This window comes from Cuculus canorus, chromosome 12 (assembly GCF_017976375.1).
Source record: "Cuculus canorus isolate bCucCan1 chromosome 12, bCucCan1.pri, whole genome shotgun sequence".
In the NCBI taxonomy this organism is placed as follows: Eukaryota; Metazoa; Chordata; class Aves; order Cuculiformes; family Cuculidae; genus Cuculus; species Cuculus canorus.
Genome location: NC_071412.1, coordinates 17,564,689 through 17,580,757, shown reverse-complemented (window position 1 = coordinate 17,580,757; position 16,069 = coordinate 17,564,689). Strand labels below are relative to the sequence as shown.

The 16,069-nt window shown below is 52.1% G+C and overlaps 1 protein-coding gene across 8 annotated transcripts in view; it reads right to left on the bottom strand.

Moving 5' to 3' along the window:
• Window positions 1-918: 918 nt before the first annotated feature.
• Window positions 919-16,069, bottom strand: part of PPCDC (phosphopantothenoylcysteine decarboxylase) — a 29,642-nt gene continuing 14,491 nt past the window's right edge. For 6 of the 8 annotated variants that reach the window (XM_054077635.1, XM_054077633.1, XM_054077636.1 and 3 more), the window contains one exon: window positions 14,813-16,065. In XM_054077635.1, coding sequence (XP_053933610.1) covers window positions 15,980-16,065 — 86 coding nt within the window. In that variant the 3' untranslated portion in view covers window positions 14,813-15,979. Of the gene's footprint in view, window positions 5,031-8,722; window positions 9,089-9,711; window positions 9,935-10,281; window positions 10,456-14,812; window positions 16,066-16,069 lie in introns of those variants that run through there. The other 2 variants (XR_008451861.1, XR_008451862.1) reach the window with 2 other exon arrangements.

The window sequence follows — 16,069 nt, the reverse complement described above, 5'->3', positions numbered from 1 at the left end:
AGTCTTCCCAGTGTTTTTTCCGCAACTACCAATTTTTGCTGGTATTTATGCACAGGTTTTGTGGAGTTTGCTCTTCCAGCCAGGAAGGGCAAGCCCAGGTGTTTGGCGCCCATAAAAAACAAACATCTGTTTGGCAAACACGGCAAAGCCATTCATCACCTCCAAATCCTCCTCTTCCCACGCAGCAATTTTCAGTGCCTGAAAAGGAAAAAAGAGTAATAAGAAGTGAATGAAATTCTTGGCTGTGCCCACCGTGGTGTTCCTGGATGCAGGCCCAAAGCTTGAGCTGTGGGACTTTCTCCAGCCTGGCATGGGAGAGGAGGTCCCACCAGCCAACTGCTTTGAAGTTCAAGCCCTTGTTCTCCATCCCTCTGTTCTGAGATGGAGACTTCAGGGCTCACTGCTGGTCCCCAGGTTTCCTCAGCAGAGCTTTTCTTGTGCAGATCCTCAGGGAATATGGCTAGAGGTAGTGATGGGATAAGTGAAGGGTAGCGGGGAAGGGTGACTGCCTGGGGCTTAGGGCTGAAATGACCCTCTGACCTCGTCTCTGCCTCCCAGTTTGGAGAAGCTGCCTCAATGACACCCAGGGATCTCCTCCTCCTTCTCTTGCTCTCTAATGAGCTTTTCCTGCTTTGTCTGTTCTCAATTATCCCATTCAGCATCCAAAAATGTAGGCACCATCCCAAACCCATCTTCTCCAAAGTGCAGCTAAGCCAGTCAGCAAGTGACGTGATTGCACCTATTAAAGCTGGAACCTGTCTGTGACATTCCCTCATCGAGGTGAGATCCATGGTTTAAAAGCACTCAGGAAACCCTGATCTCTAATCACCCCTTCTATTTATCCTCTCTCTTTGCCATTGAGAATGACCTGCAGTTACATATTTCCTTTGATTTTTGCTGCAATACAAACCCACTTACCAGGTATTTTCTTGGTCAAGTACTTTGATTGCATCATCCCAGTGCTTACTGGAATTGAGAAGTTTCTGGAGAGATGTAACCACTGCTGGAGAAGGCAAGTTTCAACCAGCCCTGGCTTTGCTCTTCATTTCTCCCCTGATCTTCCTGACATGCTGCTGGCATGCTCAGTGTCCCCATGCATGCACCCACACTGTGATCACCCCCACGTCCCCATCACACTGGGCAGACAAGAGGTGGGGGCACTGGAATTAACTGCAGCCCCGAGAAGAAGCTGTGTGCAGGTCCTGGTAAGGTGTCACCTAGAGACAAAGAATGTGGGACCACCGCTGGCAGGAAGAGCTGCTGTTTTGGTGCTCCACAAGGGTGTTGAGCACATTGTAGGCACCTAGCAAGCTGTGGAAGAAGCAGCAAGCTCTGGCAGCGGAGCAGCAGCACCTCTACTCTCACCCACAGCCAACGGACAGCAGCTATCAACACCGGGAGCTTCCTCCTGGGAGGCTGATGGTTTGAGAGCTGCAAGGGCACATTGATAATTTGGTTATGGAGGTGCCTTTGACTTAATCAATGAGCTGAAAACCCTTGGAGAGATGGTGTACACCCAGGCCCTGGCATGCAGGAGTCTCTGGCTGCTAAAATACAAAGCAGAGCCCCTCTCTGCTACCAGAAGGCCAGCAGATCTCCCTGGAGCACTTGGGTATCACAATACCACCTGGGAAGGGGACCTCCATGGACCAGATGCTAACAAAACCCAAACACACAGGCTTTGTCCTCAGGCAGGCAATCAGTGGGCTGGGCTTTGCTTATGTGGCTTGGAGAAGTCTGGTGGCTCTGCCAGGCAAGGCAGGTCCTGGATTTTCCAGACCTTTCATCAGCTGGCTGGTGATGTATCTAAATCCCAGCTCAGGAAGCCCCGGACTGATCTCTTCCTGTTCTCCATAGTCACAAACCCCGTACTTCCCCATCAAAGCCCAGCACTGGCAGAAGAGTTACACTCAGTGTGTGGTCCCATCTGCTCTCCAGAAGGCAAATCTCACCTCAGAAGCCCATCTTGGCCTCTACTGGACCTTTTAGCCCTGACAAGACCTTTCACATCCAAGTAACAATGAACTTTTTGGAGAAGACTCCCTTGCCCAGTGCCATCACACAACCACTTCATGATATAATCGTTCCCACGCACCCTGCAGCAAGAGGAGAAAATTATCCATAGCCTTTGGTCCTCCCATCACACCTCAATGCAACACCATCTCAGAGGCTTCCTGGATGGCTGGTCTGACCTCCTCGTGGCTCCAAACATCTCCTTCGTGTGTGCTGAGCCAAGTGGGTCATCAGGTGGCCTAGGCCTGGGTTGGTGTGCTGTGCTGGCTTTGCCTCCAAGAGGTTGGGGACAGGCTGGGGAGGCAGGACAGGATGTCCCATAGCCAACTCCATGGCCATACAGACAAAGCTTGGAGACACCATCACAGCCTCCACAATAAACTTGGGGTGGTCATAAGATGGTGCCATCCCCAGTATCTCCATCACTTTGTTCCCCGCCCACAAAAGTCTGGTCAACACCTACGGGACTTCTCCTCCAAGTCACCTGGAAACATCTCGGTATCACTCCTACGCAGTTAGGAGTCCCTGAGCGAAGAGAAACCCCAGAGGATAAATCAATAAACTGCTCTCAGACATGGTTTTTGTTATCTTTATGAATACAGGCTTTGATGGGAGGAAGGAGAGAGGAAGAGCCGGCTCACATGTGCTTGGCATGGCTGGGGGAGCAGCGACAGGTCTGATTTACCCAGTTGAGCAAGAGGCGTTCGTCTCCGCTTGTTTGCAGGGAGCAAAGATTGAGAAATGGATTGGTTGCGCAAAACAGATGTTAACACATTTGTAACCCCAAAACCATGAAACCCCCCAGAACCCTGACATTCCTGTGGTGACACCCATCAGCTCCTCCCAAACACATGCAGCCGCTGCTAACAGAGTTCAATGAGCACGGAAGAAGCTGGAAGAGGCGCGGGCAAGCTGCCTCTCCAGGAAGACGGCCATCAGCCACAGAATCATCGAATCATTTGGTTGGAAAAGACCTTTGAGATCATCGAGTCCAACCGTACCCGTCCACTACTGAACCAGATCCCTAAACACTTCATCTGCCCGACTTCTAAACCCCTCCAGGGATGGTGAGTCAACCAAGAAGCTAAGAGCAAACCCGCCCGCCTTGGAAACCCTCGCCTTTCCTTCCTAATTTCTGGGGCTCTTTGCCAATGCCAGCTCATCTTGGGAGTGATCCTCCCCTTTATCTGCGGCTTCCCCGTCACCCCTGAGGCTGCTCCTTCCAAGCTCGCCCCACTGATCCATCTGGGTGGCTGCTCCTTATCATAGAATCGTGAAGGTTGGAGAAGACCTCTCATCTCATCCAGTCCAACCGTCAGCCCAACCCCACCGTGCCACGACCACACATGTTTTGAACCCCTCCAGGGATGGAGATTTCACCACTGCCCGAGGCAGCCTCTGCCAGGGCTTCACCACTCTTTCAGTGAAGAAATTTTTCCTAATATCCACTGTAAACCTTTTCTGGCACAACTTGAGGCTATTTCCTCTTGTCCTATTCCTTGTTACTTGGGAAAAGAGCCCAGCACCCACCTTTATTGGCACGGGCCAAGGAGCATTCGCTTCCCTTCTCCGTTCCAAGGAGGCATGCTGAGCGAGATAAGGATCCAGCACTGGGGTGGGGAGGGAAGGAGGCACCCCGGAACCATGCCAGCATCCCCCGAGGACGAGGTGGGGGAGGCAGACACCCGCTCTGCCAGAGAGCCCAAGGGCACCTCGCGCGGCAGCCATCCCCCTCCATGGCTGTCAGGCACCCACTGCCCAGGCACGCCCGCAAAGGCAGTCCCACGGCTCCTGGAAAGGTGAACATTAACGTAGAATGAGATAAACCCAACAGAGGAGCTGCAAGAGAAGCATTACACTTTGCCAGTTGTTTCCAAAGCCCTTTTCTTTACAGATGCAGTGAATGAAAACTGATTTTTCTCCCAAGCTTTGTGCAGCTTGAGACCAGCAGAGAACCAAGACTTTACCACATGCTTAGGAAAACCCAACCCCATAACCATGGGGTTTTGCATCTCATTTTCTGCTGAGCCTGGCAGGATGCTCAGGAGAAGGGGAGCTCCAAAGCCCAGCTGAGGGGGGTGTCCCTCTCCACCATCTCCACAGCCAGGCTGGACGCTGCTCCTGTTTTCATAGAATCATAGAATCATTAAGGTTGGAAGACACCTTTGAGAACATCCAGTCCAACCATCAGGGCAACACCACTGTGCCAAATAAGCCATGTCCCAAAGTGCCACAGACACATGCGTTTTGAACCCCTTCAGGGCTGGTGACTCCACCCCTGCCCTGGGCAGCCTCTGCCAGTACTTCACCGCTATTTCATAAAGAAAATTTCCTAATATCCAACCTAAACTGTCCATGGTGCAACTTAAGGCCATTTCCTCTCATCCTATCACTTTTTCCTTGGGAGAAGAGACCAGCACCCACCTCGCTCCAACCTCCTTTCCAGGAGCTGCAGAGAGTGGTGAGGTCTCCCTTCAACTCCTTTCCTCTCACAGGCTGAAAGATGAACAGCCCCAAGTGCCTCAGCTGCTCCTCCTAAGACTTGTTCATCAGACTACCAGACCATTTTCCATTTGCCTGCCCACCCAGGAAGGGAAGGGGAGGTTTTGGAGTGGAGGACCCCTCACCTGGACCATCCAACCCACCTGTGAAGGTGTGATGGGAGAGGTGCAGGATCCAGGGGGATTTGGTGGTGCCAGAGCTGGGAAGGGCTCACTGGGAAGTCCTCACTGGGAAGTCCTGGGGCTCACCAGGTGAAGCCAAGAACCCAGAGCAGAAAGGCAACCTCCCCCAGCACACTGGCCAGGCTGGGACGCGGCTGGCCAGGATTGTCAGCAGCTGATTGAGCCAGCAGAGCAAACATTAGCAAAGAGCTCCTGAGTCATGTAAACAAACAACCAATTAAGAGATGAAATAAATCTCACAGGTACATAACCTTTCTATTTAAACACCGGCCAGGACTGGAAGAGCTCCAGAGCATCTGATCCAGCGATGCCTGTGATCTACCTGCCGCGATCCTGTGGGATGGAAGCAGCTGAATTTCAGGGAGTGGCTTTAAATTTCTACAATTTCCTCTGTAATTTCATTTTTTTGTGTGTGTTGGTTTAATTTAGCCCCCAGCCCTTTTCCTTCTGCATCCCCTTCTCCATGTGGAGCAGGACCCAGTAAGACGCTGCCTCTCTCCCTGTCTCTGTTCTTCCACCTCTGGAATAGGATTGATTTTGTTGATCTGCTAATTATGAGATTTGAGGCTGGTATGTAGGAAATACAGGGGCCAAATTAACCCCGCAGCATTAAAGGAAGAGTCAGGAGAGAAAAGCAAGGCTTTAAATGCAGAGCAGGCGGCCCTGGGGAGAGCTCAGCTGGAGGTTTTTGCAGGTATGAGGACAGGCTCTGGGTGTTTTAAAGTCAGAAATCCTGAAGGAGGCTGAAAATGATGGGTGTATGAGGGAGGGATGGTGATTTCCCACCCCTTTGGAGCCCTGTGTTTTGGGAATCAGAGAATAGTTTGGGTTAGAAGGGACCTTAAAGCCCATCCAGTTCCAACCCCCCCGCCATGGGCAGGGACACCTCCCACTGGATCAGGCTGTCCAAGGACCATCCAGCCTGGCCTGGAACACCTCCAGGGATGGGGCAGCCACCACTGCTCTGGGCAGCCTGGGCCAGGGCCTCCCCACTTCCATAGTGAAGAAATTCTTCCTTATGTCCAGTCTAAATCTGCCCCTCTCCAGTTTATACCCGTTGCCCCTCATCCTATCACCACCAGCCTCTGTAAACCATCCCTCTCGGCTTTCTTGTAGCCCCTTCAGCTACTGGAAGGTCACTATAAGGTCTCCTCTGAGCCTTTTCTTCTCCAGGCTGAACAATCTCAGCGCTTTCAGCCTGTCCTCATACGGGAGGTGCTCCAGCCCTCAGATCATCTTTGTAGCCTCCTCTGGACCCATTCCAACAGTTCCATATCCTTCTTATGTTGAGGACTCCAGAACTGGACACAGGTGTGGGTCTCACAAGAGAGGAATAGAGGGGCAGAATCACCTCTCTTGACCTGCTGGCGACACTGCTTTTGATGCAGCCCAGGATCCGGTTGGCCTTCTGGGCTATGAGAACTCGTTGATGGCTCATGTTGAGCTTCTCATACTTATCTTTGCCTTCAAGATGCGGGACAGCTTGGCCTTCATGCTTTACGCTGCAGTACAGGGTGAACCAGGAGCTGTCGTCTGCAACAGGAGCCAGGGAAAGAGCAAGGAGAAGCAGTGTATTTTGCAGAGGCAGGACAAGCTGGGAGCAGGGCTTCGTGCCGGTGCAATCCCAGAGCATCTTCACCTCCCTGCTCACCCCTCACCACGTCCCCATTTGTAACACTGGGGCTGGTGTGAGCAGCCCCATTGCAGTAGGACTCTACAAGCATGGTTCACTTAGTTAGTAGCCAAAGGTGATGCTTGGTAGTCACAGATGTAAGAAGTAGGATCCAGGATCAGGGCTCCTGAGTCCCTCCAAGGTGCTTGTACTGAGCTTGTGGGGATATTTAATAATAAATACATAATAACTCCCTGTCATCCAGGAGAGAAACCAAATCTCATTGTCTGGAGGGCTGCATCCTCCGTCACCGACGGCTCAGCCCAGCCCCCATGAATCGTTACACCAGCCTAAAGGTTTACTCCAAAGATTTCCTGGCACTTTCTTTTCCCTTCAGCTCCACTGACGGATGCAGAGGACCAAGTCCCAGCTGGTCACTGAGCCCCGCAACAAGCAACTTCCTTGCAGCATCCAAAACCACGCTCCTCACCTTCTCTCGCTCTGCCCTGTTGGTACCTCCAAACCCCACTCTGGCAGAGATGCTTGGCGGTATGTGAAAGAAAACTTACTTTTTGAGCTACACCTTAGCCATATCAACTTTAATGGATGTAATATTGTATGAGAAAATAATAGAAACAGGTGTTATAGATGAATCTTTCCCTACCAACCATGGTAAGGCTATTCGGTTGTCACCTGTACAGCCCTTCCCGTGGCTGGTTTGAAACCCAGTCCAGCTGAACCGACAGAAAGGTTATAGATTTAAGACATGATAAAAGAATAGTGCGTTTAGAAAAGGTTACTTAATTTTAAGTCTAGACATAGATCAAGTATAGGTTAATGGAACAACCTGAGGGTTTTCTTTGAAGTGCAAAAGGTGGGCAGAAATGAAAAACATTTTCTAAGAAAAGATAAGTGACTTTTATGACCCGAGTCTCCTTCTGAAGGAGAACAGAGACGATAAAGAACAGCGAAGATGGATGACTTTTATAGATTTTTAGCTTAATGAAGAATGAAGTACACCAAGAACTTCTCAAAGGAAAGACCTGTTGCATTATGTCACGTGTGTGCGATTTTTGTGGGTCTTTGCCGCTCCCTGAAGTGATGTCCCACCTCTGAGTTGTGAATAAAGCAAACCCAGAGTTACCCACCACCTGAACAAATTCTTTAACACGGTACCCAGTGCTTTCTGTCCCCTACAACTCTGCAGATGGATGTAGAGGACCAGCTCCGGACTGTTCACTCAGCCTGGGAGCCAACAAGCTCCTTGCAGCACCCAAAACAGTGCTCCTCTCTCGCTCTGCCCCATGCAGCCGCTCTGCTGACTCAGGACAGCGAGGCACTCACCCCAGCCGGCTTCAGCACATCCCAGGCTAACCTCTAATCCCAGGCTTAATTTTTAAGCCCAGGTTGGGGTCCCACAGAGGACAGCAGGCTTCTCCCCACACAGAAAGCAGCCAAACACCCCAGTGGAGGTCACGGCCAGGTTACACCGACGCTTTCCAGGACTAAGGGGGTGGGAAATGTACTGGTTTAATTAATTGGGCATAAATACCTGCCGGCTTTCATTGCCCAAAGCTAAGCATAGAGGCAGCAGCGATAAGGACAGGTAAGGGGGAGCTTGGGAGCATCACTGCTTTTCATGGCTGTACGCTTCTTTTCTACATCAGTCCGATGCCAGAGCCTCTCCACACCACGCACACATCTGGTCTTGGCCATCCATCACCTCTCTAATTTTTTGAGAAAGAAAACACTTGCTCTACACCTGACTGGAAGCACTTTCAACCCTTAGTGACAGCGTTTCATCTTAAAGAGAAATGGCTTTTAGTGAGATGTTTGATGTACCAAAGCATCCCACTCTCCCGGCTACCAGGCCTGTGCTCCTACATGACATATCCGAGGCCAGAGATTAACGGGAGACAAAGCCCACTTAACAGATTAAAACGTCTCCTAATTCAGAAGCACAACACATGGATATAGCCATGCACCAGGGACTGGTGGCGTGGCTGTCCTCTTTGGGAGAGGGGATGGAGGGGTGATGCAGCTTGGACACATCTGCATCACCAGCAGGAAGCAGGTGGCCCCCCAGTCTGACTGCAGTAGGGATGCTCCATGGTACCCCCAAACCCAATCATGGCAGGGATGCTCGGTGGTACCCCCAAACCCCACCGTGGCAGGGATGCTCAGTGGTACCCCCAACCCCCACCATGGCAGGGATGCTCAGTGGTACCCTCAAACCCCACCGTGGCAGGGATGCTCAGTGGTACCCCCAAACCCCACCGTGGCAGGGATGCTCAGTAGTGCCCTCAAACCCCACCGTGGCAGAGATGCTCTGCAGCCCCTAGCTTCGATCCTCTCCAATCCCCGCCACGGATGGAGCACCAACCCCACCCACGCCAAGAGGACTTTATAAGCAGAGAGCAGAGTAGGGGGAAAAATAGACTGAAGCCAAGAAAATTTGCCCAGACAGGGAAGTGAAAGCCCCAAAGATAGCGCTCCCACTCTTTCACATCGGGGCTTTCAGTAATCACAGCTGCTTTCACTTCTCCTTCCCCACTCCGCTTCTTCCTCCAATGGTGGGTTTTGGTTCCTCTCCGCTCCCCCGCCACCTTCCCCCTTTCGAGACCGAGCCTTCAAACCGCTTCAGCTTTTATTTCTAGTTTTTAAACCACAAGGGTGCCATCGATTCACATGTCCTGAGACGTGGTGCCCTGCGAGGAGCTGGGGACATGGTGGGGATGGGCGATGGTCCCCCTGTGGTGGTCCAGCTCAGGCGGATGCTCTGGGGGAGGATGGAAGATGGGTAAGGGGAGGAAGAGAAAACAAAAAAATAAGCAGAGCAGAAGGTGGAGCTCTGCTTCTCCATGGCTTTTCCCACACCTTTGACTTCTAATAAAGCCCCAATAAATACAACAATTTAATTATTATTATTAATCTGAAGAATCAGTGAACACAGCTGGTGCTGGAGGGAAGCGTGGGGCTTTGTTCTGCTTCTGGTAACTTTAGTGACGATGCATGTGAATGCTGGCAAAGGGTCAATATTGACTTTCTGCTGAAGCGACCTGCAGGGTTCACTGACTCGAGGCGTCCGGGAGCTCCTGCCAGCCTCGGGGCCGCACCCTGCCCGCACCCTTTTGGTGAAAAATCCTTCCTGCTAAGAGCAATTTCGTATCGAGGCAAAAATGCTGCTGTGAGTAACATCCACCCAGGGCACCCAAGAGCCAAACCTGCCCTGGGGATGCGCAGGATGCAGGGGTTTTGCTGCTGGGGATGCTGCAAGGGAGGAACTCCCCGCCAGCAGGCACAGCCGAGGGGTTATCCCTGAGTGGAGCAAGGGGCAGAGGTCTGCCCGCACCCCAGCATCTCCATTCCCGAGCTGAAGGTCTCTCTGACATACAAACTCACCCTGCAACCCGTGGCTTTATTGGCTGTGATCTCCCCTTGCCGTGTGAGCAGTCAAATGCCGCAGCCTTTGGAAAAGGGCAGCATTTGTCAGGTCCGAACGTGTTTGCACCAGAGTTGATGCTCGCAGGCAGCTCCCAGGTCAGGGTCAGGGTTTTCCCACCGCTGTAATCAAAGGAAGCCTTGGCACAGCACTGGCACAGCACTGGCTTCCCTCTCCATGCATCTGGCAGAGCGAGGGGACAAAAGGACGATGCTTTCCTCCATTGCCACTCATGAGAGAGCTCAAAACCATCAAAGGCTGCTTCCCCATCAGCTGGGATTGCTCCCAGACCCCAAGCCGGCTCCTCATTCTCAGGGAAGCCATGCAGTGGTCTGGAGCAGCAACCACGTAGCACCATGCAGCCACAACACCAACTCAGGCCACAAATGATTCCCTGTTAGGGAGCATCCCTCCACATCTGACTGTGCTGACGGCTTCAGAGCTGCAGCAGGTTTGGGGGACAATAGTAAAGCTGTGATTTCCTACAGCTGGGATGGATGGTTTCCAAGTATTTTTTGGGCATGTGTTACCTTTTTGTCCCATTTTAAGCGTGTTCCTTGCTCCTGGGGGTTCTGCCAGCTGCAGGTTGGGCTCTCTACCGGCACATTCCTTCAGGTTGATGTGGCTTTCCATTCTTCCCCCGTGCCAATCAGGCTCGAGTCTGTGAATCATATTTCTCCAAAGCTATAAACCACCCAAGCAACCTGTGTAAATCAAGCGAAACAGAAATCAGAGCCAGGCACAGGGGTTCAGGCTGCTCCGGGGCCATGACTTGCCTGGAGAAAGGCTCTCCCAGCCTCCTCACCCTCACAGGGAAACATTTCTTCCTAAGATCTCATCTCAGTCTCTCCTCTTTCAGCTGAAAACCGTTCCCCCTCCTTCTATCCCTGCACTCCCTAAGGAAGAGCCCCTCCCCAAATTGGATGATTTCCTTCTGTCCACATAACTCTGAGCACCTCCAGCCCTTGCCTGGCTCCGGACAAGTGCAGAATCCCTGAGCAGCACAGCCTCGGGGAATTCAAGCTTCTAATTAAGCTCAATTACTCCTGGAAACAATTTTTAAACTATTCACTAAGGCTGCTGGCCAGGGTAAGAGCACTGCACCTGCAAGTTCTAATTGCACGGTTGCCACCGCTGAAGCCAAGCTATGGGCATAGCTGGTGCCAAGGAGTCTGTGCCGAGTGGTGCTGGGTCCTTCAGCACCCAACGTATTGCGGGCCACGGTGGGTTGGTTGCTTTCTAACATCTTCTGAGCTGTGGGGGCTGGAGAGGCAGAAAACCTGATGGAAATGGAAGGCAGAATCATGAGGGCAGAGGCTGGGACTGCTGCGATCCCTTTGGATCCCTTCCTCTGGTTCTGCTTGCAGCAGAAACACCTGATGCCCAAGAGGAAGCGCAGGGGGAGACCAGCAGAATCATAGAATGGTTTGAGTTAGAAGGGACCTCAAAGCCCATGCAGTTCAAAGCCCCTGTCATGGGCAGCGACACCTCCCACTGGATCAGGGGCTCCAAGCCTCATCCAACCTGGCCTGGAACACCTCCAGGGATGGGGCAGCCACCACTGCTCTGGGCAACCTGGGCCAGGGTCTCCCCACCCTCACAGGAAAACATTTCTTCCTCATAGGCCATCTCAATCTCCCTTCTTTCAGCTTCAAACCTTTCCCCCCATCCCGTTCCTGCACCCCCTGATCAAGAGCCCCTCTCCATACCATTAATCTTTCAGAAGGAAGCTTTCCTCCTGCCAGAGCAGGGCAAGCCAACCTGCAGGAGCACCCCCACCTTCTCCCGCGCCACCACCCATTCATAACCGCTCAGCAGTCATCGTCCTCTCCCAGCACCCAGCCCCGCTGCGGTCAGGGAAGAAAAAATGCTTCCTGCCGCCCTGTGCTTTCTAAGATACGAAGCAAGCGGCGTTGCCACTCGCCAGGTGGGCAGGGCAGCCGGCAGCTTCATGGAGGTGTGAACCCCACCGCCCAGCTCGCTGCAGGCAGGTGTCAAATCCGGAGCCGCGGGGTGTGAAGCCGCTGCACACAGGTCTCAAAACCAGGGGGAGATGTGACCGCTTACAGTCTAAAAGGGTTTGTCACTTGGGGATTTTAAACTTGAGTTTTTCTGCAGTTTGGTCCTGTGCCTTTACTGTTGCTGCTGGCTCCCAGTACAAAAGTGTGGGATGGGACAGGCACATGGGATGATGCACCTTCCATCTCAAAGGGTCTAGGACAACTCTCCATGGCCAGCTCTGTGGGACAACACTAACCCCTGCCCTAAGCCTAAACCTAATCTTAAACCTAACCGTAACTCTAATAGCTCCCTGTGGAGAGTTGTCCTTGTGGAGAGTTGGCTGTGGAGAGTTGTCCCACAGAGAGTAGTCCTCGTGGGGAGTTGGCCACGGAGAGCAGTCCTTCTGGAGAGTTATCCCTGTGGACAGTTGTCCCATGGAGAGCTGTCCTGCAGAGAGATGTCCCCACAGCCACAGAGCTGTCCCTTCCCAAATCCCAAGTGACAGCAAAAGAACATGACATCTGGGTAGCCAACTCCTAATCAAAGCACCGTGCTCGGACATAGAACATCTGGATACAAAGCAACGCCATGGCATCTCCATCCTCCTCCAGGACTCCAGGAAGCCAAGCAGCAAAGGGATCACATCAAGTTTGGGATGAGGGAAAGCAGCTGGATGCTCAGAGTGATGTCCAAGGCGAGGTGAGGCTGTGTCTGAGCGCAGGAAAGGAGGAGGGCTGCTGCCTTAGCTGAGCTTTTGTCTCAGCTCTTTATTGCTCCCAAGCCAGTGCTGAGAGAAACAGTTTTAAGCAGCATGAATGAAACTGCAATGTGGCAGGTTTCGCAGGGATACTGCCTTGGTCATCAGTTTAGTGGGAAACAAAAAAAATCAGCACACAGCTTAAAAAGAAGAGCTGAAGGAAAAGAATAAGCATGCAGGCAGCGTCCTGGGCCTCCTCCACCAACATGAAACACAGGGAGCAGCGAGGGATGGAGATGTCAGCTTCAAGGAAGTCATTGCTTGACACCTCTTTGCGATCTCGGTACCAGCCAGAGGCCACCGTCCCGGTTTGGCAGCAGCGAGGCTGGCAGCACCTATTTACCAAGCCCTGGTTTTGAACATGATGGGAAGCGGGTCCTTCACTCACCACCCCAAGCCTTGTCCTAGAAAGGCATCGTCCCCATGTGCCCTCCTACAGCCAAACAACTCCTGGGAAGTGGTGGCTGCCCCATCCCTGGAGGGATTCAAGGCCAGGTTGGATGGGGCTTGGAGCAACCTGATCCAGTGGGAGGTGTCCCTGCCCATGGCAGAGGGTTGGAATTAGGTGATCTTTAAGGTCCCTCCCAACTCAAGCCATTCTATGGTGGCAGACAGGGCTTCCCCAGCATCTCTTTCTTCTTCCTTTCCATAGTGAGCAGCCAGGGAAGCATTCCTGCCTGCAGGCTGCCAGCACCTTCCTCGTCATGGGTGGGGACGCATGCCTGCGCTAGGGGTGGAAGCTGCTCTTGCTTCAGCCCTTTGCCTCCAAAAAAGAATTTAACAGTTTCTTCTATTTGCCCTGAAGGACAGGCGGTGTGGGCACAGGTTTATCCCCACCCATAGCGCTATCACCACCTGCCTCCAATTAGAAATGACAGCAATCAAGCAGAGGATCATCCAGCGGCAGTTAGTACCTGTTCCTGCAGCAGAGATGGGACAGCCAAAAGTGGTGTCCTCCACCCAGGAGGTTTCTTTGTGGCTATTTCGGCCACTACAAAGCACTCCCCTCATTCCCTCAGGCTCTGCACACCCAGACATTTCCCTTGCCGCCTTATATATTTGCAGGACAAAGAATTAAAGCTCTTTGTTCAGGAATCTGTAAGATCTTTGCAAGCCTCAGTTTCAGCCTCTTAACAGGGCTCTCATCATACCAATCTCTTCTGCCTTTACAGATCAGCCTACCAAGCCTGGTGCTGCATCACAAACACCAGATCCACATATGATCAGGAAACCCGACATAAATTGTGGATCTAAAAAGGCCACGTTACCCCTTTCCGCAGAGCTATCAGAGCTCGTGCGCTCCAGCATGTGCTGTACACTTTTCTGTCTGCTCTGTGGTGCCAGGAGAAGCCAGGCAATCCCTGCCAAGGTTTCCGGAGCAGCTTAAGCCAGCAAACCAGATTTGTAACGAACCCTTTTATCAAGGACACGGTGTTGTAAACTGGTATGAGGAAGCTTATTGTCCATTTTTCTGCACTATCAAGTCACATGCTAGGCGGAAGGATAAGCAACTGTAGCCACACAAGATACCCACGGCAGAGCCAAAGGGGAAGCCCCAAGGCTGAGTTACAGTTCTAACTACCAGAACACTGGACAGGCTAAGAGAGATGGAATTGTTCAGCCTGGAGAAGGCTTCAGGGAGACCTCAGAGCAGCGCCCAGTACTGAAAGGGGCTCCAGGAAAGCTGGGGAGGGGCTCTTGATCAGGGAGTGCAGGGAGAGGAGGGGAAACAGTTTTCAGCTAAAAGAGGGGAGATTGAGATGAGATTTTAGGAAGAAATGTTTTCCTGTGTGTGTGAGGGGGGCCCTGGCCCAGGTTGCCCAGAGCAGTGGTGGCTGCCCCATCCCTGGAGGTGTTCAAAGCCAGGTTGGATGGGGCTTGGAGCAACCTGATCCAGTGGGAGGTGTCCCTGACCATAGCAAGGGGGTTACAAATGGATGAGTTTTCCAACCCAAACCATTCCATGATTGTATGATTCTACAAACACTTATTTCTCTGTAAGCAGGAGAAACACCATTCACTACAAACCTCACGGAAAGCAAACAGCATCACTTCTACTGCTTTCAATCATCTTAAAACTATGATCTTCTGCTAGATGGATAGCTTTTGCTGTGCTAAGAACCTGAGCAAATGATGCAGGTCCCACCACAAAGCCTCCTCTGCAAAGCGCAAAGCTCACGACCAGGGTACCACTAAGGTCCTTCCCGTAAGCCACAAGCTCTGCTCACATGAGGCTCCGTCTGCTTTGGTGCCCAGGAGCTCTGAATCCCTGGCTCTCAGTAAGTGGAAGAGTCAAAAATGAGAAAGTTCAGAGGTTTTTATTTGTGTGGAACAGATAAGAAAGGCAAACATACCCCGATAACCTCTCCCCTCGTGCGCAGCAGGCTGAAGGTTGCCCCCATAGGCAGGATGCACATTCTGTACCGAAGGCCTCAAATTTGGCTGGGTCCAGTTAAAAATAAACTCTCTGGGTCAGCAGCGCTCTGCTACAGCAACGTGTTCGACAGCCTCGGTTTGCCCCATTCCCTTAGGAGATGAATCTCGTTTCCAAGGCAAAGCTGGACTGGGAGAGCCCTGGCCAGTCTGGCCCAAGGGGTCACAGGATTTCCCCATATTTTCATGTCACTCAGTTAATTTTCAAGCCCAAAAGGACTATCATAGGCAAAGTTTGACTTCATTCCCTTGGGAAACACCGGCCCTGGCTTTCCATAAGGGCCCAGCCTGTTCGTTTCCTACCCAGAGAACCCACGTGGGCAGGTGTCATTTTGGTTCACAGTTGACGCCTGCATCCCTATCCAGTCCACAGAGGCAAAAGGACAAAGGCTAAACTACTCTCAGTCAATTTTTCCCCCATTTCTGATACAAACAGCACGCAGATGCAAGGATTTAGTAATTACGTTAGGCACAAACCTGCCCAGAGCAGCTACAAGAGGCAATTCTTCAGGAGCAGGATGAAAAGGTCTCTTTTATAAAGTTCCTGGAGGGGAAATGCTTTTTGGACAGTGACTCCTGCTGGAAAGGTGCAGGCAGCACAGCTACAGCCCAGGCTTTGGGAGAGCAGGGACATCTCCACACCGACAGGCTGGATGGGGATGGCATTATCCCAAACACCAGGACTTGCACAGCGTTCTCCTCTCAAGCAGCCCTTGGGCAACCACCATACCTGAAGTACTTGGGCAATTCCTTCTCAGACAGAAGCACGTGTGAAATACCGAGTGGCCTCCTGGAACATTAACCCCTCTCTGCAAGATACCACAGAGTTTTCCCACACTAAAGAAGCATATTCTAGCCTTTGGTTTGCCAACATCTGCAGTGAGGCACCGCATTTTAGTTTGGCACCACCTGGAAGACAACCGTTTCACTCCTTCGGTTGAAGAGGACACTACAGGGACGCATGCCACCTCGACTCAGCTTCCTGTTGGTTTCAAGTCATCCAGGAGGCAAACAAACACCGTTTACGTGCCAAACCATCAGCTGTGCGTTGGCAAGTCCTGCTCTTCAAGGATCCGTTTGACGCTCTCCACAATGGTCCACACTTCTGCCATGGCACCTCGACCTGG